Below are 21,067 nucleotides of genomic sequence, written 5' to 3' on the forward strand. Positions count from 1 at the left end.
CCCGTTTCTGTTTCGATGGCGTCTTTTTTCTCTGGCTGCTTGTAAGATTCTCTTTGTCATTGGTTTTCAGCAAGCTGTGATGTGGCTTCGCGTGGTTTTCTTCGTGCTTTTTCTGGATGTGTGGGGTTTAGGGTTCATCACGGGCAGCGTTTCTTCATACACTCTGCACCCCCTCGCCGCCCCCCCTACTCTGCCCCGCAGGTCGCTGGGGGGCCGTTCCTCTCTCCCTCACTCTCTCTGCTGCGCACTGACTTGTTTCTATTTTTCTCTTCAAGTTCACTTGTATTTCCTTCTGCAGCGTCTAACCTGCTGTTAGTACAATCCAGGGCGTTTTTAAGGCTCAAACATTATATTTTCACCTCTAGAAGTTTCTTTTTTATCCCCTATTTCTCATGCTCGTTTCCTGTAGCAGCCTTGAGCACATCGAACGTTTTCATCACAGGCAATTAAATATCTGTATTTGCTAATTCAATCATTTCTGGCATCCGTTTTTATTGATCAATTTTTTTCTGGCCGTGTGTCATCTCTCCTTAATTCTTTGTATGCCTGATAATTTTTTATTGTATATTTTGGGGTCCTGGGTTCTATGCTGGATTTTATTCTAGCATACAGCTAAATTACTTAGGATCAGTTTGATCCTTTCAAACTTTCATGTCTGTATCTATATTTATCTATCTATATATATATTTTTTGGGCTAGGCAACTTTTGGTCGACCTCACAGATTACAAGGACTTTGTCAGCTTACAATCCCTTATTATTTATTATTTTATTTTATTTTATTGATTTTTACTTCTACAGCACCTGGTCTTCCTAGGTGGTCTCCCATCCAAGTACTAACCAGGCCCAACCCTGCTTAGCTTCTGAGGTCAGACGGGATCGGGGGCGTTCAGGGTGGCGTGGCCGTGGACTCAGACTTTCAGATTCTTATGGCTGTTCAGCATTTATTTATCCCCACTACAGAGGTGACACCCCACCGAGGAAACCATGCTGTGCTGGCCCTGGGCACAAAGAGCTCCCCCCACTCAGGCTGGTGGGGTGCATTATTCCAGCCGCACTGTGAGGCGGGCCGACTGCAGCCGGGTGCACCCCCCACGCAGGCCCAGTGGCCCCCGCAGAGCCCCTGAGCTGGGTCTCGTGCCCCTGCCCCCAGCAGCGCCTGCAAACTCCGGCCACCGAACCAAGTCTGCCTCGACTCAGAGTCTCAGAGGGGCTGCTGGAGCCCGGACCCCTCCCTGCATCGCAGCCTGGAGAGTGGCCCCAGGCGGAACCCAGGCAACCCGGGCTCACCTCACCGCATTCCCTCCTCCGGGGCCAGGGGCTCGTGCTGTCTGTTGTCCAGTGGGTGGAAACTGTCATTTCATATATTTCATATAGTTGTCTGGTTTTCTAGTTCTTGACAGTGGGAGTGCACTTCCCAGGGCAGTTAGTCCTTGGCTGGTTCAGGAGGCTAGATGCTCTTTTTTTTATGATCTCCAAATTTTGGCCAACTTCTTATTGGATCTGATTAGCATGTCAAGGTTTGCACCTTGCGAGGTGGCTAATGAGCTTATGTTAGCGGTAGAAGAGTTGCTTCTGTTGATTCTTCCCTTCTGCTTTCACTCACTTTATTCTTCTATACAAAATGCGGTTTCTTTGTAAAATCTTTTGAGATTACTCATCTGTTTTCTGACACAAATTTAGTTAAATGCACGGATATTTAGACAACAATCTGGGCAAGGAGAACTGTGGCACGCAGGGTGACTTTAAGCAAGCAGCCAGGTGACGGGGCCAGCCTCCAGCCCTCACGGAGCGGCTCCACCCTCTCCTGAGGACGCTGCCCGCCCACATGTGGCCATCTGACCCCGGGCCGACGGCAGGCACAGCGTCACCTTTGCCTTATTTATGGCTAAAATGTAATTTCCTCCTAAGTTTCAGACTCAGTAGATCTGACAGTCGGTCCAGAGCGGCTCCTGGGTCAAAGCCACCCGGACTGCGGGCGGCACAGGGGCCGAGGCCACATCGGGGCGATGTGTGCACTGCGGCCCTGGACCTTTCCCGGGAGTCGTGAAATCTAGGTGACCGTTTAATTGGTCTGAGTCACAATCAGCATTTAGACAAGAAGGAGTCGAGGAGGGAGTAGCAGATCTCGCCACACAGTAAGGGTAGTTGCCTTCCCGGCTCCCCCGCTGTGGTCCCTTGCCTGCCCCGGGGTCGCAGTAGGGAGGGAGGGCGGTGGCCGGTCCAGACTCCCCTGAGCAGGGAGGCGGGCCTGCATTTTGCTGGGAGACCAGGCCCCGTGAGGAGCAGGGACTTGCTCCACGGCACTCAGCAGGTGAGGCGGAGCCGCGACCCCCGACCCGCACAGCCGTGGGTCGTTCCAGCTTCCCCAGCAGGGACACAGGCCGCTGGGGGCGGGGGAGGCGTTGTGGGGGCGCTGAGCCGGACCAGGAAGGAAAGCGGCGGTGACCTCGCAACTGCAGTCACCTGTGGGGGGCACGGCCACTACCTGTCTCGCAGCGGGGCCCCTGGAAGGGCTCTGTGCACAGGCAGCTGAAGTTCCCCACGAGGTCGATGCAGGAGCCACCATTGAGGCACGGGCCGGAGCCACACTCGTCCACGTCTGTGGGGGGCAGAGCGGGGCTGAGTGCCGCGCCCAGACCCTCCCCACCCCGCCCCCGCGAGCCGTCCCCGCCCGCCCTGCCCAGCGCGCGCGGCGCCCGTGCGGCCAGCCGGGTACGCGCACGCCGCGGGCCGCTGTCCGCCTGGCACCGGCCGCCGTGCGCGCACCCCTTGGCGTGGCACGGAGACTGAGCTGCGGTGCAGAGGGCAGAGGCCGGTGGGCTCAGGGCTGCGGTGGCCCCAGGGCTGTCAGTGGTGGGGGGGCCAGCCAGGGCGCGGGCCGGTGGGGGAGGGGAGATTCTGCCGCAGGGGCAGCTGGTGCGAAGGCGCCGAGCCCCCGGTCAGAGTGGGGGTGAGCCAGTGCAGCCCACCGCTGTCTGCGCTCTCACCCCGACCTAGGATGCCGGCTCCCTGACTCCCAATCCGCCGGCCACACCACGTGTCCTGCCACAGCTCACTCCCCAAACAACTCAGCACAGGGACCAGACCGCCGGAGCCAGGTGTGCAGCCCCCTGGAGGCGTGGGGGCTGTGGGCGCCCCAGGAGGCACGCAGGTGCTTCGGGGGCCCAGGCCAACCACACACGGTGACCCCGACTTCCTTAAAGGCCCTGGGGCCCAGGCGAGTGCTGAGACCTGGGGCGGAGGGCCGGTGCCTGTCGGGGTCCCGGGACTGGCCACAAGAAAGCCAAGGCTCAGGGGTCCTGGCACCAGCCCCCAGCCCTCCTGGGGCCCTCGGTGGCTCCACACTACAGCTTGGGTCTCCAGACGTGTCCTGTGGCCGCCGCTCACCCTCACAAACGGGGCTGGGGGAGGCGGCGAGGCGTTACAGGCGCACGCTTGGTTCAGCAGTGGGCTCTGCGTGTCCCTAAGTAATGGCTTCTCGTCAGCAAGTGTGTGAGGGGACTTGAGTCTGGCCGAGGTGGCTGGCGTTCCAGGGTCATGGGGGTTTGATTTAAGGGGTTTCTTCGTTGGCTCTGCTCGCAGCTCCCACAGTGAGACTGGGAGCAGGTGCTGTCTGCCTTCCTCCCCCGCCGGGTGAGGGGCGGGGGCAGGGGGCCGAGAGGGGCTGGGTGCGGGGCGGGGGGGACGGGGGGCCGAGAGGGGCCGGGTGAGGGGCGGGGGCGGGGGCAGGGGGCCGAGAGGGGCTGGGTGCGGGGCGGGGGGCACGGGGGGGGGCAGGGGGCAGGGCTGCACCAGAACCAACCGCTGCACTAGGAAGGGCGACGTGGGCGCCGTGGGGGAGAGGCCAGGGCTTCTCGAGAGGGACTGCAGCCCAAGCCCAGGCTCTGAGACCCCGGGGCTGGGGAGAAGTAGCCTCCACTGCTGGGAGCAGCTGGGAGCCGGGCTCCCGGGGGTGCCGGCGGGAAGAGGGTGTGGGTTGTGCCTCCCCCCACAGCTGGCCGTCTGACCTCAGAAGCTCCCAAGTCCCCATCTAGCTGGGCCTGCAGTGAAGGAGCTTGACGGCTCCGCCCATCTGGGCCCTGTGGCCAGCCTGCCCAGACCGTGGCTCGGTCCAGAACGGGCACTGGCCTGTGTTAAGGGCACAGCCCGCCCTGACCCCCGGGACCCAGGAGGCCTGAGTGCTGTAGCCAGTGCTTTCGCCACAGCCCCTCGCCCATCTCCAGGCACCCATGTGTGGGGCCAGGCCCCCTCTGGGGCATGCTGACCACCGCTCTCGCCAGGCTGCCGGCCCCCTCCCCACCCCGGCCTCTCCTGCAGCCAGCAGGCTGGGGCCAGGGCGAGCCCCGTCTCACCTGTCTCACAGGTGGGCCCACTGAAGCCATCTGGGCACTGGCAGCTGAAGCCGTCAGCACCGTGTGTGCAGGACCCGCCGTTCTGGCACGGGCGCGACGCACACTCGTTCACACCTGCAGATGGGGCGGGGGCGGGGCCTCAGTGGAGGACGGCAGGCTGGGAGGGTCGGCCACACCTGGAGCGAGGGGACGGCAAGCCTCCAGAATGCCCCCAGGGTGCTCTGCTGCGAGGGGCCGCTGCAGCACCCACCCAAGGCTCGCGGTCACGGCATCCGGCACCCACTGGTGCCCCGCGCACGCCGCACCCACCACGGGGACGGGGACCCTTGACTTTGGGCCCTCCGGGCCCCGGGTGCTCTCACAGCGTGGCCGAGCCCGGCAGCGACTCACCCAGGTGGCACTGCCTCCCCGTGAAGCCCGCGAGGCAGGCGCAGGTGTACGAGGGGTTGCCCGTGACACAGTCATCAATGCACGTGCCGCCGTTGCGGCATGGGCGCAGGGCCAGGCACACGGAGGCTGCGGACACAGGACCGAGCAGAGCCGTCAGCCCCTGCCCTCCCTGACCCGAAGGCCCGTCCCTGAACCGTGGCCCGCCGCCCACGGGCGGCCGGGCGGCCAGGATTTCGCTCTCTGGGTCTGCCCTCGGCCCGCGCTTCCCGCCGACACTGGGACCTCTGTGCCGGGACTCTGGCGGCAGCTCGTGGCGGGGGGGCCTTCCCTGAATCCCTCACGCCCACAGCTCCTTCCTATCCCGCAATGCGCCAACTTCCCAGCTCATCCTGGGGGCTGAGAAGACAGGGCCCGAGGATGCTCAGCAACACAGCGACGCCACCCGCGTGGACAAGGGGGTCCCCACATGGACCCGGAAGCAGAGGGGGCCCCGAGGGCAGCTGCAGCTCGTCCCGGCTGCCTCGGGCAGGTACGGGAACGCAGCACCAGTTGCCCGTGAGTGAGACGAGAGCCTCCGGCTCAGAACCATCGAAGCCGGTGTCACCCAGTGTGGCCTGCTGGCCGGGGAGGACCTCCAGGGGGCCCCAAAGGCCACCAGCTCCCACGCCTGGCCCTCTTGGACAGGAAGCTAACAGAACTTGGCCCACGGAGTCCTAGCCCTCTGGAGGAGCAGGCTACTGCAATCCATGATCAGACAGGCCAGTGATGAGTGTCCCAAAGTCTTGGCCCTCGTGTACGAGGGGGTCCCCACGCCTGGCGTGGTGTCGAGGGGAGGACGGGGCGTTCCAGGGGGGGACCCTCCGGTCCAGAACACCGCCGAGGCTGTGGCTGTCTTGGGTTGGGACGGTTCCTGCGTCTCTCCTGTACCCCCCAGTCCTGCAGCCACACTGTCGCCCGGTCCGCCATGGGGGGCTACGCGGCGGTGTGTGGCGGCCGACTTTGGAGCCCTGACTTGGGACCGGCCTCGCTCAGGAGCTAGACGTCCTGATGTGGACGCAACGTCTCAGCTGTGAACCGCCCCCCCTTCCTGGTAAAGCCGATGGGTGTCATCCTGGACCGACCGACACATGCGGGCTCTGTTCCCTGGGCTTGCAGTGTGGTGGTGGGGACCCCAGGGGACTGCCCCCCCTCCCCGCGGTGCTGTGCTCCAGTAGGGAGGGCCAGCAGTGCCTGCCCATCTGCTCCCCCCGGAGGCCTGGGCCAGTGGGGGAGAAGCGCCTGTGCATGGGAGGGCTGGCCTGGCCCTGAGGACCCCAGTCCTCCGTCACACTGCAGCTTCTGCAGGGGAGCACCACTCGCCTGCAGCTGTACCCGCACCTGTGTCCACACCTGTGCCCACACCTGTCCTCACCTGCACTGCTGCCCGCTCACACTAACGCTCACACATCTGCGCCCATACCTCACTCCTTAACTGCAACCCAAGCCTCCGGCCAGTGGCAGGTGACAACAATCAGACCTCTCTCTGCCCACCGGAAAAAGCTGCTGAGGCATGGGGACGGAACCGCCTCAACCTCCACCGCCCAGGCCCTGTCCCCCCTCCCACCCCCCACCCCCGCCCCGTTCCGCCCCCGGGCTGCAGGAGGGTCTCCCTGCCCCACTGCGCCTGCTCGGCTCGCCTGTCCTCCGGCCTTCGCCCCGGGCGCGGGTGTCTGTTCCCGCGCATAGCGCACGCGCACGCCTGCCCTCACCCCGCCCCGGGGCCAGTCCGGGGGGGCGCTCCACTGCGCAGGGCTCGCAGCCCTTGCCGGTGGCCTCGGTCGAGGTGAGTCCGCAGGACAGGGCCCAGGACCCGCTTCGCAGTGGCCCCGATGGCCGGGCGTGGTATCCGCTGCTCTGTCAACCGCTGGACGCCCCCTCCCTCCCTTATAGCAGTGAAGTTTCAGGAGGGTCTGTGACTCGCTCAGGGCCACGCACTCTTCCGCGGCCAGTCGGGCTGTCCCCACAGGCCACGTGCACGTCCCTGGGGTGGACCTCCCTCCACCCCCGCTGTGTGTTCTGGGCCCGAAAGACCCCTGGGTGTCTCCTGTCGGGTGCAGAGACGCCTGGGGTGTCTAACGGGCAGCAGGGCCCGGCAGAAAAGGGGAATGGGGCGGGCAGAGCCCCTGCTGCCCTGGGGAGCACGTGCGACAGCCCGGCACCCCTCGGGACCCGGGAAGGAGGCTGGGCGCGAATGCGCGCGCGGTGAGGCAGTCCGACTTTACACGTCTCCACGGGGTTCCCCAGGAGAGGAGGGGGGCCGCCCGGGTGGGCGGGGCTGGCTCTGCGTCCCCCTCCCGCCCCCTGCACCCCGCCCCTCACCCGCCCCGCCCCCGGCGCCCTGAGCCGCCCCCGCCGTCCTCTTACTTGTCTGGGCGCAGCCCCCCACGCGCACCTGGGCATCATCGATTCTGAACGCCCAGCGCCCGGGCACGCCCACGTTGGTGGTGGTCTCCACCTGCGCCATGTCCGCCGTGCGCGAGCCGGGGATGCTGAAGTAGCGCAGCCCGTCGCCCGCGTTGAAGCCGGCCTGCGTGGGTGTGGAGAGAGGGCGCGGGCGCGGGCTGGGTCCTGCGGGCTGGGTCCGCAGGTCCCGAACGGGCCCGACGCCCACCTCCCGGGGTGGCCGGGGTCGGAGAGATCGGGTGGGAGGTAGCCTCGTGAGCTGGAGGGCTCTGAGTTCGGTGTGTTCTCACCCCCCACAGTGACCCTGCGGAGGTCAGCGGGCTCCCAGCCAGGTCCTGACAGCTCCCCACGACAGTTCCCCAAGTCAAGGACACTGTTGGGCCCTGGTCGGACCCAGGAGTCGTCAGTGCACAGAATCTAGGACCCTTCTGCCCTGCAGGCCAGGCAGTGTGGGGGAGCACAGTGCCTCTCACCCTAGGACGGTTGTGGGGTTCCGGGCTCCGGGAGGCCTCCGCTCAGCACCGGGGTGTGTGTGTGGGGGGGGGGCAGGGGGTCTGCCTGCCTCGCCAGCTCGGGGCAGCCCTGGAGTGGGGAGCGGGGCCCCTACCTGGGCCGCGATGCCCCCCAGGCCCGTGGCGTTGCCCCCGCTGCTGGCGTGCGTGCCCGTGGTCCACGTGATGGACTCGTAGTTGAAGATGGTGAAGGAGGACGCTCCGTCAGTGACCAGCACGGTCTGGAACGTGTTGACCTGCCAAGGAGGGGCCTGAGCAGGGGCCCGCCGCCCGTGCCCCAGAGCCCCGCCCCCCATCCCCGCTGTCCCCCCACAGGGCAGGACCTCGGTGGCCTCGTCCTCCATCCTCGCCGTGTCCCTGGCACTGACCAGCCCCTCCCCAGGAACTGCTGCCTGGCGGGAGGGGGTCTGTGGGGGCCCAGGGGCGCCAGGAGCAGACCCGGTACCCCAAGGCACAGAGCGTTAGCGCTCGCTTGGCCTGATGCACAAAGCTGTTCCATGTGACTAGGACAGCAACGCGAAGACAAGGACGAAGGTAAAAAGAGGGACTGAGAAGAATCTCTTTAATACTTAGGTTTTATGGTTTTCATGGAAATGAAACTATTGCTGGGTAGTGTGTGTATGAGTCTCTTTCAGATCAGGCAAAGGGCGGGGTTGTGTAAGGAGGGGTCTCAGGACAAAGGGGAACCTGAAAAACCATAAAACCAGAGCTTCGCATCCCACGTGAGGATGAACCCGAATCAAGCCCGGATGTGGGCGGAGCGTCGCGGTCCCGGAAGGTGGGGGGGGGGCTCCCGGGAGGGGCCGCTTGTGCCCCGGAAACTGACTGAGCTTCGTGCGTCTGGCTGCAAATGCGTTTGAGTATGAAAACGGGCCATAGGCTCAAACCAAATGGCAAACAGCAAAGTGAAAAACGTGTTTATAACATACGAGGCAGATACAGCTGTCAATATCCTTAATTCAAGAAGAGCGTCTACGAGTCAATAAGAAAAAGGCCAAAGGGATTACAGAAAAATTGGCAAAGGCTGAAGCACAGATACGTGGCGACTGAGCCCCGCGACAGAGGAGCCCCGCGACAGAGCCCCGCCGGCCGCCGACAGGCTCAGGCTGCCTGGGAGCCACACACGTGCGGGGCCCAAAGGCGGGGCTGGCCGCTGGCCGGGCGCGGCGGCAGGGGCACTCTGGGCGTGGCTTGCGTGGGCACGTTCCGAGCGGAACCCGGGATTCTGCGGCATCGAAGTCCCTTCTAGACCCTCGGGCCGAGATGCGGCCTCACAGTGAACGGGGGCCGCGCGGTGCCCGCCTCGGGGCGCCTTGCGGTGGAGGCCGCGGGCGGTGCCGAGTCCGGGTGCCGGGGCTGGACACGCCCTGGGGGGTCCCGCGGTGCCCGGGCAGACCCCGTTTTACTGCGTCTCGCTCTCCTGCGCTCCGCACGTGGCGTGGGGTTTAGAAAGTGAAGGTTTGCATCGGGCACCATTTCCTCACTTTGTGTCTCTGTGTTGTTTGGTGATTCTCCAAGTATTTCAGCCTTTCTCGCCATTGTTATACTTGTCTTGCTGACCTGAGATCAGTGACCTTTGACACAGCCGCTGTGATCGTCTGGGGTGCCCGGAAGGGCGCGCACAGGAGACAGCCCGCTGCCCGGTCAGAGCTGTGGGTCCTGACCGCCCCGCCCACTGGCCTGGCCACCCGGGCCCTGCGACACACCAGCAGGGGAATTGGGGCGGTCGCTCGGCCTGCAGCGCCCTCTAACGGTCCCAGGGAAAGGCAGGGGCTCCCGTCTCTCACTTTAAGTCAAAAGCCACAGAGGACCAGCTTCGTGGGGAGGGCGTGAGCTAAGCCTCCCGCACCAAACAGGGACTGAATGCCAAGAAAGTTCCCGGAGCGGAGTGAAAGCGCTGGCCCAGTGACCGCCAGGCCATCGGAGAGCGGGCGACGGGGAGAGGGGGTGGGGTCCGGCAGGTCAGACCGCCCACGGCGCCCCCCACGCCAGAGCCTCCGCCCGCCCAGGCCCTGACCCTCCAGGCGCGGTCAGGGTCAGGCGGAGTGAGGAGGCTGCAGGGGGAGGGGCGAGGCTGGCGGAGCCCGGTCCCCGTCCCCGGGGTCCAGGGAGGAAGCGCTGACGGAGACGCCGCGGCTTGCGCCCCGCGAGGGCCAGCCAGCCGACTGGCGAAGGTGGCCGCCCCGAACGAACCAACGACGGGTCCTCAGCACAGAAAGAGCAGCCCTCTGTCGGGAGAAGACGCCCCTGGGGCTCTCACAGCTGAGAGGAGTCAGCGCCCCGCCCCCCTCCCCGGCCCGGACAGGCTGACTCGCGCAGGAGGGCCGAATGCAGCCGGCGACTCGGGGCTGAAGCCGGTGCTCACGGGCCGTTCCGAAGATCCTCGGCCCTTAAGACTGACACTGAGTCTGCTCTGCCCAGGCTGCAGAAACGGGGCGATGAGCCGGATGGCGGCCCGGCCTCCTGCAGCGGCGCTGGCTGAGGGCTGTAAGCGCACCGCCGAGGCCGACTGCTCAGGAAAAAGATGCCTTTCACAGTATGCCCGCTCACTGCCAAGGCTCTGGTCCCCCAAGAGCTCCGACGGGGCTGGGCGAGAGGGAGGCCATCTTCACGCCCCAGCACACGGCGCCCGCCCTGCAGCCCTGGGTCCAGGAGCGATTCCGACTTTAAGGCCTTATTATCTAAGAAATGCCTTTCGTAAGGCTGCAGCTGCCACAGGCAGCGATTCCTCTGGTGGAGCTGGGCGCCGTGGACTGAAAACCTTCTAGAACGAATTCCTTGCTCTAGATGCCGTTAAGAACTTGCACGATTCATGGGAAGAGGCCAAAATATCAGCATTAGCAGGGGTTTGGAGGGGTTGATTCCAGCGCTCATGGATGACTGGAGGGGTTCGAGGTCGGGGTGGACGTGACCGCAGGGGTGGCGGAAGCCACGGGAGAACCAGGACTGGCTGTGAAGCCTGGAGGCGTGGCCGAGTCGCCGCCACCTCACGATGGGACCTGAGCGGGTGAGAAGGTCCTTCTCGTGTGCGAGCAAAGAAAGGGGCTCCTGGTGCAGGTGGTGCAGACTGGGGAAGTGGCGAGGGACCGAGGCCCTCGCGTGAACCCAGCTGCCCAAGCAGCGGCTGGGTTTGAGGCGCTGGCTGTGATCGCCACGGAGGTTCTTCTGCGGGGAAAACGCTGCCGACCGGCGCGCGGAGGGCTCGCTCACGGCGGGGGAGCCGCGGAGACGGCAGGCCTCACTGCTTCAGGACACGGCCATCCCGCCTTCGGCAGCCACCGGCGACCAGTCGGGGGGTCACCACTGAGGCAGGACCCTCCGCCAGCGGAGAGACAGCGCCTCCGAAGGGTCCGACGACGGTTCGCAGTTCTTGGCGAGTGTTGTCAGCGAAGGCGCGTGCAGCGCACGTCCGCGTGTGAGGCTACGGTGCACGTAACGTGACTCCTGTGTGCGCCGGGGAACCAGAAACCCACGCCACCCTCGTTTCTCCCCGGCAGCCCAGGGCGAGCCGGCGGGGTCCCTGCGGCTCCCCGTCAACGGGTGCCCCATGGGAACTGAGGCGATGCTCGCGGAAGCCCAGCTCCTAACAGCCCGGCAGGGGGGCTCGCCCCAGCCGCACCCGGCGAGCACCCCCCTCCCTGTGCTTTCTCTGGACAGTGCGGAGTCTTTGAGCACCCGGCGCCCGGCACCTCCCTCCCACCTCTGCTCCCACCGCTGCTGGGGACCCGGACCCCATCCCCTCACGCTCTCTGGCACGGCCACCTCGCACCCCCCCCCCCACAGCGTGTGTGACGGGAAACCAGGCGCTGCCCTGACTGCCCATCTCTCCCGCTGTCCAGTGACCTGTCACTTCACCCCGGGTGGCTGCTCTGAACGGCCCCGTTCCTCCAGGTCTGAAGCCCCCCGGGGGCCGAGGCCCCTCGGGCCGGCACGGCAGGCTCAGGGAGGCCCCTGCCCGCTGGCCGGGCCGTGCCGGGAGCCTCCCGGCAGCCGGCATCTTTATCACACGGCCGCTGTGTCACCCCGCGGGAGAGACGTGTTCCGTCTGCTCTGTCCGAGGCTGTCCCCCCAGTGCCCCCCGAGGTGCCTCTAAATACACGTCCAATCAGTGGGTGGACACACAGCTCTGGAAACGCCGCTCCGCGCCCAGGGGCCCTTCCCTAGAGTGACCTCGCGTCAGGCACGGGTGTGGCCTGCAGGAGGGGGCGGCTGCCGCCCTCACTGGAGGGGACCCGCCTGCCGTCACCGGGCACCGGGCTCAGCGCGTTGTCACTGCCATCAAGGACCGAAGCTCAAGCGCAGGCACTTCCTGTTGGACCCTTTGGGCAGGAAGCGCCCCAGCGGGAACCCTTTAAATGTCACCCCCTCCTCTGGGCGCCTGAGCCACCCCACTGAGCATCTGGGGTTTTCCCGGAGGACAGGGGAGGGCAGAGGCTGCCTCCCCCTCCTCCTCCAGTGGGCTGTGTGGCCTTGGGCGAGTGACTCCTGGGCATGGACCAGCGACTACATCCCACCCACCTCAGCGAGACGGGCCGGAGGGCACAGTCCCCGCCTCCCCAGGACAGAACTCACGGGGGACGAGGAGCTGCCTCCGAAGAAGGTCACGCGGAACCAGGTGGCGATGAAAACCCAGGTGGCGGAGAAGCCCGGGAGCTCGGGGAAGTAGCGCCTGACGTCCCGCGTGGCCCTGCGCAGGGTGGCGGGGTCGGCGGCCTCTCGGTAGTACACGTCGCCCGCTCGCCGGTTGTCCACGTCCGCCCAGAAGGCCGCCACCACGCAGCGGTCCTTGGCGACGGGGAAGGCCACCGGGGTGAACTGGGAGACCTCCTTCAGGAAGGAGATGATGCCGTTGTTGTTCACCTGTGGGGGGGGCGGGGAGTCAGGGGCGTCCGGCAGGGGCAGCCGGCGGTCTGGGGGTTGCACGTGGCTCAGCCTCCCTCCAGGTGAGCTGGCACTTCCTGGTCCCAGGCTTGGGACCCCTCGGCCTGCTCCATTCCTACTGCCCTTGGGGCTTTGGAAACGGTCTAGTCGGGGTCAGCAGACTGTCCCCTGAGGGCCAGCGATGAGTCTCTTTGTCCCTCTGGACACGTGCAGTCCCTGTCGCGTATTCTGTTCTTTTTGTCTTTACGGCCCTTTAAACACATAAACACTATGCTAGTTCGCAGGCCTTGCACAGACGGGCTGGGGCCAGGTCCCAGGGGCTGTGCTGTGCAGGCCCGGTCCAGCTTCGTGGATCCAGGTGTGTGGTGCTGGTTCCCATACCACCCGAGGAGCGAGTCAGCCCTGATGGCTGCCAGGCTGACGTTCACTGCCTGACCCTGTGCTGGGAAAGCCTGTGGCCCCGCCTGCCGCCCCGCCTGCCGCCCCGCCTGTCTCCCCCCTGCCGCCCCACCCGACTTAAGGGTCCATCAACCTAGGAACAAGCTGCGGCCATGGAGACAGTCTGGGTCACTCGCATGTGTGCCCACAGGGAGGCGCGTCCTTGATGGGACCGAAGGGGACGAAGCTGCTGATGGAGCTGCCGCCACTGCCCCCGGATCCCTCCTCGTCCCAGAAGTGGCAGCGCAGCCACCAGCAGGGACTGGTGAAGGGAAGAGCTGTGTGCTGCTGAGGCGAAAGCCCCCCTCGCACACTGGGCTTGCCCCCCACGGACGCTGGCCTGCTCCCCTTCTTGCTGGGGGGCACCTTTGACCCTCCCAGGCCCACCGGTGGGTCTGGTTGACAGTCCAGTGTCCGGTGACCATCCCACGACCCCCACAGTCCCCGAGTCCTGGCTCGGCGTCCCCGGAACAACCGCAGAGCCGCTGCCACCTGGCTGCCCTGGTCACGCGCCCGTCAGGGCGTTTGCTCACGGGATGCGCTGTCCCCACAAAGGGCCCCTCTGCTCCTGGCTGCCCTCCGGGTGACGACAGGCGGAAGGGAGGGGCTGACATGGGGTCTGCAGGGGGCACGTCTCTGACCCCCCACAGCAGTCCCAGGCCAGCCCGGCCAGAGCGCCCCGCGGAGTCCAACTCAACTCTGGCCGGCCGCCCGGGTCCTCGTGCGGCAGCGACGCGGTGCTGGGTCGCGCACACACGGGGCACCGGCGCAGACAGCACGCCCGTGCCGCGCCGGGAGCAACGGCGCCCTTCGCCTGGGGCAGGAGCCCCGGGTCTAGCGCCGGCACCTGTGGACCAGTGACCGGCTTGTCAGGAGCGCGCCATCAAACCTCAGACCTTGACAAGTTTACGCTGGCGATAACAGCTCTCCGAGTACTGGGAATGCAAGGGGACGTCCGTAATCTGACAGAGGGTGTCTTCGGGATAGACAAGAACAAACGTCCTGTTTCACGGTGAAGTAAGGAGCCCTTCTTCTGAGACTGGGAACGTGACAAGGACCCTGCCAACACCGTTTCTACGTGACAGTGTTGGAGGCTCGACCGGCACAGCACGATGGAAAACCTGATTGAATTTAAAATGATGAGAAAGAGACACAACCGACATTGGCTGCGAATAACACGAATATGAGTGTAGAAAAATCCAGAAACGATCCCTCGGTAATTTGCTCAAGTGGATAAGAGGTTTGGTTTGGTAGCTAAATACAAAAATCAGAAAATGACGAAAACCCAGCTGCGGTTCTACGTGCCAGCGGCAGATAGGAAAGCAGTTAAAGACGCCGTTTGCGAACGGCGTAAAGGATACGGACACTCGAGAGTAAATCGAATAAAAGACGCGCAAGGCTTCTCTGCGGCTGGTTCTGGAGCCTGGGGACGTGAGGGGCGGTGACCTGAGGGGCCGGTGACCTCAACGCGGCGGGGGGGGGGGCGGGGGGCGCGGGGGCAGGAAGGCCTCCCAAAGCGAGCGTGTGCGTGCCCGGGGGCCGGGCCTCGGTCTCCTGTGAATACGCAAGGCCAAGGGTAGCCAAGGCCCTCTCGAGAAGGGCATGACGGGAGGTCTTGCGGACAGACGCTGGTCCTCGGACGATGCCACAGCCGCCCGGGGGTACTGTCTCAGGGTGACGGGAGGGGACAGTGAGAGGAGACAGCCCAGAGGCAGCCACGGAGCCCCGGGGGGACGGGGGGGGGGGGGGGGGGGGCTGGGCAGTTCGGTTTCTTAAAGTGGGGAGCCCACCAGCCTCTGACAAGATCCAGCTGCAGGTGTGCGACACACCTCAGGGCGAGCGACACACCGAGACAGCAACGACAGTGTCGGAGGATGAGCGGGCGAACGTGGTCACGCTGGGGCGGCGTTAAACGGGGACGCCCACTGCATTAGCGTTAAGAAGCCCCCCAAGGACCCATTAAAGGCAGCCACACCCGCACAGATCCTGGAAGGGCGTCTGCCACCCTCCCAGCCTGGGCTGCCGGAGACCTGCCCGATCTCAGCGCCGCGGCGGATGGGCGGACGCAACGGGGGCACCTGGACCGCGGCATCACACGCGGCAGCGGTGCGGACGCATGTGCGGCCCAGCTCGGCCTCGCTGGTGACAACGAGCCGCCTGGCTGTGTGGCCGGCGCCCTGCGCAGCTGCGTCTGACAGAGTGGAAGCGGGCGCCCCTGGCCCGGCCGCGTGCACCGCCACACGCACGGGCACACACGTGTGTGCACCGCTACACGCACGGGCACACAGATGTGCACACACGCGTGCACTGCCACACGTACAGCACACGCGCGCACACGGATGTGCACACGTGCACACGCCACGTGCACGGGCACACTTGTGCACGCGCACGTGCTCTCTACACGCGCATGGGCACTGGCGACGCGGGCACACGCGGTCCAGTATTCCGATAAACAGCGGTAAGAACAGCCCGACGCCAGGGGCGGCCCCGAACGTCCACCGCCGGGAGACGGGCAGCTGCGTCGCCCTTTCGCACAGCTGTACAGCGGCTACAATACAGACACCACGCGAAACACGGGGAAGGAACCTTAACGAGGTTGGCAACGCAGAAGGCGGCAGGTGCTTTCACTGAGGGAGTGGGGGTGTGCGGCGGGCGGGCGCAGAGGGTCCCCGAGGGTCCTCGAGGGTCGCCACCAAGCTCGGAGTAGGGGCGGGGCCTCGGCTGCCGGTTCTCGGACATGCGCCCTTCTGCGCGCATTCCCGCGCCTCCCCTGGTCTGCGTGTGTTTGGGGAACGGTGGGGGTGAGAAGTCACAGGTGGCAAGGCTCCTCCGGGTGGGGGGAGCAGCGAGGCGGGGGAGCAGCGTGGGGGTGCAGGAAGGCCTGCGGGCTGCAGTGGGGGTCCTTGGCCAGCTGCCGCTGGGACCTGCCTGCACGGCCCCTCCCCTGCTCCGCACACCCCTTCCCAGCGGGCCCTGCTCGCACCCCTGGCTCCTGCCGGGGCACCCAGGTCTACTTCCTGCCTCTGAAGTGCACCTCGGGCTCAGGTGTGCACGGTGTGTGTGCTGTGTGCAGAGGCCGCTGCCGCCAGCGCTCGGCCCGTTACCTCTCCTCTCTGCCCCCGGGGAGTGTGGGCCCGGTGCCCGGGGTCCAGGAAGGAGGCAGAACAAGCCGGCCCTGTTCTCCTGCTGGGGCAGGGCCGGCCGGCAGGCCGCTGGCAGGCCCCTCACCTGGACAGGAGCCTCAGCCAGAGGAGCTTTCTGGACATCCCAGGGGTGCGGTGGTGGGCGAGGCGCGCCCAGAGGGTGGGGGCAGCGAGCCGCACCCGGTCCCTGCCCTTCAGGGCCCGGCAGGGGCTCCCCCCCCACCCTCGCAAAGTAAGTTTATTTTTAGTTTTCTGCTTGTGTGGCATTTAGTGAAACATGCAGCACAGGCATGGAAAATGGGGGGGGGGGGCGGGGTAGGCCAGCCCCGACCGGTCCCCCCTAGCGGAGGCTCATCCTGGGTTTAGCCGCATCCTGACCCGCAGGGGGTCCCGCCAGCGCGCTCTCCCCGGAAGCCGGGCCGAGCCTGCGCGGCAGGGCGGAAGGCTGGGACCGTGCCGACGGCACCAGCCGCCCACGAGGGCCTGCGGCCAGCCCTGCGGACCTGCCCAGCCCAGCGGGACCCTTGCGGAACCATAAGGAGACCCCAGGAGCAGAAGGGGGCGGCCGTGCTGGTACCGGCCTCCAGCCCTTCCCTGCGCGTCCCCAGCGCAAGCCTCGGGGTCAGTTCTGGTACTGTTCCCCATTCCAACAGGAGCCACCCGTCCGGGTGTCCAAGCGCCGGTGCTGAGAATAAAGGGCTGCCACTGGGTGTCACACCTGGGGGGGGCGGGGGGGGGGGGCGGGGGGAGGAGGGGCGCCTGCAGACGGGCTCTCCCGCGAAGTCTGTGCGGTGGGCGGAGCTGAGCGCAGGGCAGGGCCGCGGCAGGTGTGCCCTCGACTCCCCACCTGCACCCTCCTCTTCCAGGCGGCGGGATGCAGGAGGCCTGTGGCCAGTGGAGGGCGTGTTCCCGACCCCTCCGAGCATGCTGAGAATCTTGGGAGGGGAGTTGCTGGTCAGCCGCCAGGCGGTGCCCTTGGGGAGGCCGGGGGCCACACGCCACAGGACGCTGCTGTGACTTTGTGAATTCCGCGGTGGGGGCAGGGGGATGTGTGGCCCGGAGGGGGCCGGCCCGCGGTTTCCCAGGCCCTTCCTGCGGACGCGGCGGCCCGTGCTGGCTCAGGGGGAAGCGCAGAGACTGCGCTGGTGGCGTTTCCGCCCGGGACAGTGCCGGGGCAGGGCGGACACGGCCTGGAGAGCCTCTTGGGGTGACCTCCAGCCAGAAGCGTGTGACGTGTGACTGGCTGGCCCCTGAGTAGGGGAGCGTGAGGGCTCAGTGGTGCCACCTCGCTGGGCAGAGGCGCCGCTCTGAGCCGGCGGGCCTGGGGGGCGGCAGGGACCCTCCGGCAGCCGCAGCGCCCCAGCTCTGCCGGCATCAGAGCCAAAAGGGCGGGGCTTCGCTCCTGCTTTGACTTCTCTGCCAAAAATAAAACAATGAAGCCCCTGAGGCCTTTTATAAGCTTGTTTTGAAAAATGTAGGCATGTCTTTTATTTCCTGGCAGCTTGCTGGGTAATTAGGGTCCCTCCCACAAGCGCAGTTAGGGGCTGGAGTCCAGCGCGCAGGGCAGGGCAGCGAGTGGGCAGGGCCCCTGGGGCCCATGGGCAAGGCTGACCTAGGCGCTAGGGGCCCTGAGCCGCCTGCACACCGGGCCTGGGAGGGGGGCCTGCTGCCGGGGCCGGCGGCCGGCTGTCCGGGGGAGGGGCACCGGAGCTGCGGCCTCCAGCTGCCTTCGGGGTGGGGGTGCCGGGGTGGGGGTGAAGCAGTGGGTGGCGGAGGACCGGCCCCAGGAGATGTCGCTGTCCTGCTGTCCGATGTCTGGGGCCACCCTGCGGCCACCCCTTGGTCTCGTGCAGGGTCCCGTGGCAGCGCCTGTGGCCTGAGTCCAGGCCCTGGAGCACCCTCCGAGAGGGGCTGCCTCGCCGGGGTGTCCAAGCCCCTGCCCCTCCCAGGTGCTGCCCTTCGCGGTCCTCCCCCCACTGCCCCTCTCCCTCCTGTGCAGATGGCAGCTCCCCTGCCTCCTCCGGCTAAACCTCCTCTGTGCCCACCTCTGGCGCACCTCCGCCAGGTACCCGTCGGGCCAGGCCCAGCTCCCCAGAGGCCTCAGACATGCCCCCCTCCACCCCGTGGGCAGCAGCCCCTCGGCAGCTGGGCCTCCATGCCCTCCAGCTTCCTCCACCACTGAGTCGCTGCCTCCAGCCTCCCCTGAGCCCTTGCTGCCCCTCAGCCCTGTCCACGCCTCGGACAGAGGGGCCCCCTTTCGGCCACCCTGCATCTCTGTGGCCACCGTCGGTCCACATCCTGCAGCTACCACGGCCAGAGCCGCAGACTCCGACTGCAGACCTGGCACATCCCGCTCCTCACACACGCCTAGGCCTCTCGCCCTGCACCCCACTTCTGGGGACAGCAGCCACTCCTCCAGGCCCCGGGCCCGGGCCCAGCCAGTCTCCAAGACGCCTGGACTCGATGCCGAGCAGGTGGCAGGAAATGTTTGCTGCAGAGTGCACTCGACCTCAACAAGCCCCTGGACCAATGTGGAGGACAGCGTGGTCCTGGCTGGCCGCTGTGTGGAGGGCCTGGGGTCGGGGCCATGCCCGGACACTGCCCTGTTCCCGCCCCTGCCACCCCGGACCCCCGCGGAGCTCAGATGTCTGCACATGCGAGTCCAGGCTGGGCAGTGGGGTGGTGGCCGCACATACACGGGCTGCTCGCCATGACTTGCCTCCCTTGGTACAGAACCTGTTTACGGGGGTCGAAGCACTGAGGCCGGCCCGACGGGGAAGGTGGGGGAACCGGCTGGGCCGCCTTGCCCAGGCACCTGCTCAGAGACCCATGGGAGCAGCATCCCAGGGGCCCAGGTCTGCCAGCTCGTTCTGTCCTTTGGCCTGCCTACCACCCACACCCCTGTCATCAGTCAGAGTACAGGGGTGCCCCGTGCGGCCTGGAAGCAGGGGCCACAGGGAGTGCTCTTGGCCCAGGCCCTTGGGGGCGGCTTGTCCCGGCCAGCCTCACACCGGTAAACGGGTGGCAGAGGAGACCTGAGCCTGCAGTTAGGCATGTCCAGGGTCACCACAAACAGGAGGGCAGGCAGTGGGGTGTCTCTGGGATGAGCAGCACGTCTCGGGGGGCCCTGGACAGGCACCAGGAACACCTGGTTAAAACGCGGCTTCTGGCGCCCTCGCACAACCCGGGAGGGCCTGGGGACTGCGTTTCTGTCCTGCCCCCTGCCCCCCAGTGACCCTGCAGGGGTCACACGCTGGGATCTGCCCTGGCGATGCGACAGTCCTGGGCGGCTGCTGGAGTTGACTCAGGCCAGGTGCGGGGGCCTCTTCACCCCCGGGAGCAGGGTGCGGGCGCGGCTGCCTCTGGCCGGCAGAGGGCAGCAGGGAGACGCCGTGAGCCCCGCGCTCACGCCCAGTCCACGCAGTAGGTGCGCTCAGAGGAGCTTGCGGGAGAGGAAAGAGCGGGCGGCCGCCAGCGCCGTCAGATCCCGGCGGGCACCGAAACCACCCCCAGTCAGCGGCCAGCCGTCGGTTAAAACAATTATGGCGCAGCCTCAGGACGGAATACTATGCTGCCACCAAAAAGCCTGCTTTCGCACAGTTAAGGCATGGGAAAATGCTCATGGCACAACTCTGAGATAAATGTGCAGTCAAAACTTGTCTGAAACTGCGAGTTTGTTTCTTGGAACCTTAAATGTGCTTGAAAGCACATCACGAAGAATTTCACCAAAATGTTAAAAGTGCTGATTTTTGGATGTGGAATTATGGCTGTGTCATCCCGATGATCAAAAGATGAACGACAAGAATTTACTGAGCAGCTGCCAGGAGGCGGCACTGATCCGGAAGCTGGGGCCGCCCAGGGAACCCCGCGAGACGCGCCCTCAGCGCGAGGGGTGAGACGTCGCTGCTCCCGGGGCCCCCGCAGCCCCCGCGGCCCCCGCGGCCCCCGCGGCCCACTGCGACTCCAAGCCCTCAAGGGCTCCTGCAGGGCTTCAGCAAACCCAGGAACAACAGGATTAGTGAATAAGTGCACAGGGGGTGAATGCGCTGGGTTTCCATGGCGACTCATCTGAGAGTTGTCTAGTGAGCCAGTCACCCCTAGCTAAGCAGTTTTGGCTTCACAGTCACGGAGAGCTGAGGACCAGGGACATCTGAGTCACTCCTAGAAGGCCAGGCTTGCATTCCAGTGGGCACCCGGGGTCAGGCCCTCCAACCTCCAGGCCAGGGGCGGGTAATGATGGGAAATAGGTAAGGGCAGGGTGGAGGGCAGCCAAGAGAGACGGGGTCCCATTTCTATTCGGCGATGCTTTCTTGGCCATCCTATGGGCAGGCTTGAGGGGCAGGGCCAGGAGCTGGAGACTGGTGAGCAGGGATGGTGACCTGGCCCTGAGCCATGAAGGTGAAGGTGCACCCCTTCCCCGACTGACCCCCCCCCGGGGATCCCCTTCCGCCTGCTCCCCATCCTCCTCAGCACCAGCAGGGAGGCAGCACAGGTGTGGGGCGGCCCACAGCAGGAGGTGGGGGCGGAGGTCGGAGCCCTAGAGCAGCGGACCTGGGCCCTGTGTGCCCCGGGCACGGCCCCTCCTCCCAGCCAGTGCTCCGCCTTTGGCGAAGTTCAGAAAAAGTCGGGCTCCAGGCTGGCTTGGAGCTGGTGGCCAGACGGGCTGTGACAGTGACGGTTAAACCTGTGTCACCAGCACCCTCAGATGGGGCACTCCGCTGCACAGAGGAGAAAGCCAGGCTCGTGGGAAACATGACAGGCCACAGGCTGCCCGCTGCACTGGGTGGGGACGGCGTCCTCGTGGGAATGCAGGGAGCAGGCAGGAGGAGCCCAGCCTCCCCGGGCATACCCTCTGTCAACACCCTCCGCCCTGGGGCCCTGCAGGCACCACCGCCCACCTGGCTCCCT

At 66.0% G+C, this 21,067-nt stretch overlaps 1 protein-coding gene and 1 non-coding gene across 14 annotated transcripts in view; both read right to left on the reverse strand.

Annotated features, from left to right (window-relative positions):
* SNED1 (sushi, nidogen and EGF like domains 1) overlaps nt 1–21,067 on the reverse strand; it is a 58,025-nt gene that overhangs the window by 34,344 nt on the left and 2,614 nt on the right. For all 13 annotated transcript variants that reach the window (XR_001596879.2, XR_001596878.2, XR_001596881.2 and 10 more), the window contains exons 2-7: nt 12,270–12,557; nt 7,793–7,933; nt 7,147–7,309; nt 4,744–4,869; nt 4,354–4,467; nt 2,487–2,600 (exon numbers count right to left, since the gene is read on the reverse strand). Coding sequence is in view for 9 of the 13 variants with exons in the window: in XM_036237928.1 (XP_036093821.1) it covers nt 2,487–2,600; nt 4,354–4,467; nt 4,744–4,869; nt 7,147–7,309; nt 7,793–7,933; nt 12,270–12,557 (946 nt within the window). In the remaining 4 variants the exon portion in view is untranslated. The remainder of the gene's footprint in view (nt 1–2,486; nt 2,601–4,353; nt 4,468–4,743; nt 4,870–7,146; nt 7,310–7,792; nt 7,934–12,269; nt 12,558–21,067) is intronic.
* On the reverse strand, nt 791–909 carry LOC118613911. The gene has a single exon (XR_004956011.1). It is a non-coding gene; the product is annotated as a 5S ribosomal RNA (ribosomal RNA).

Source organism: Rousettus aegyptiacus, unplaced genomic scaffold (genome assembly GCF_014176215.1).
Source record: "Rousettus aegyptiacus isolate mRouAeg1 unplaced genomic scaffold, mRouAeg1.p scaffold_m13_p_2, whole genome shotgun sequence".
NCBI classification, from domain to species: Eukaryota; Metazoa; Chordata; class Mammalia; order Chiroptera; family Pteropodidae; genus Rousettus; species Rousettus aegyptiacus.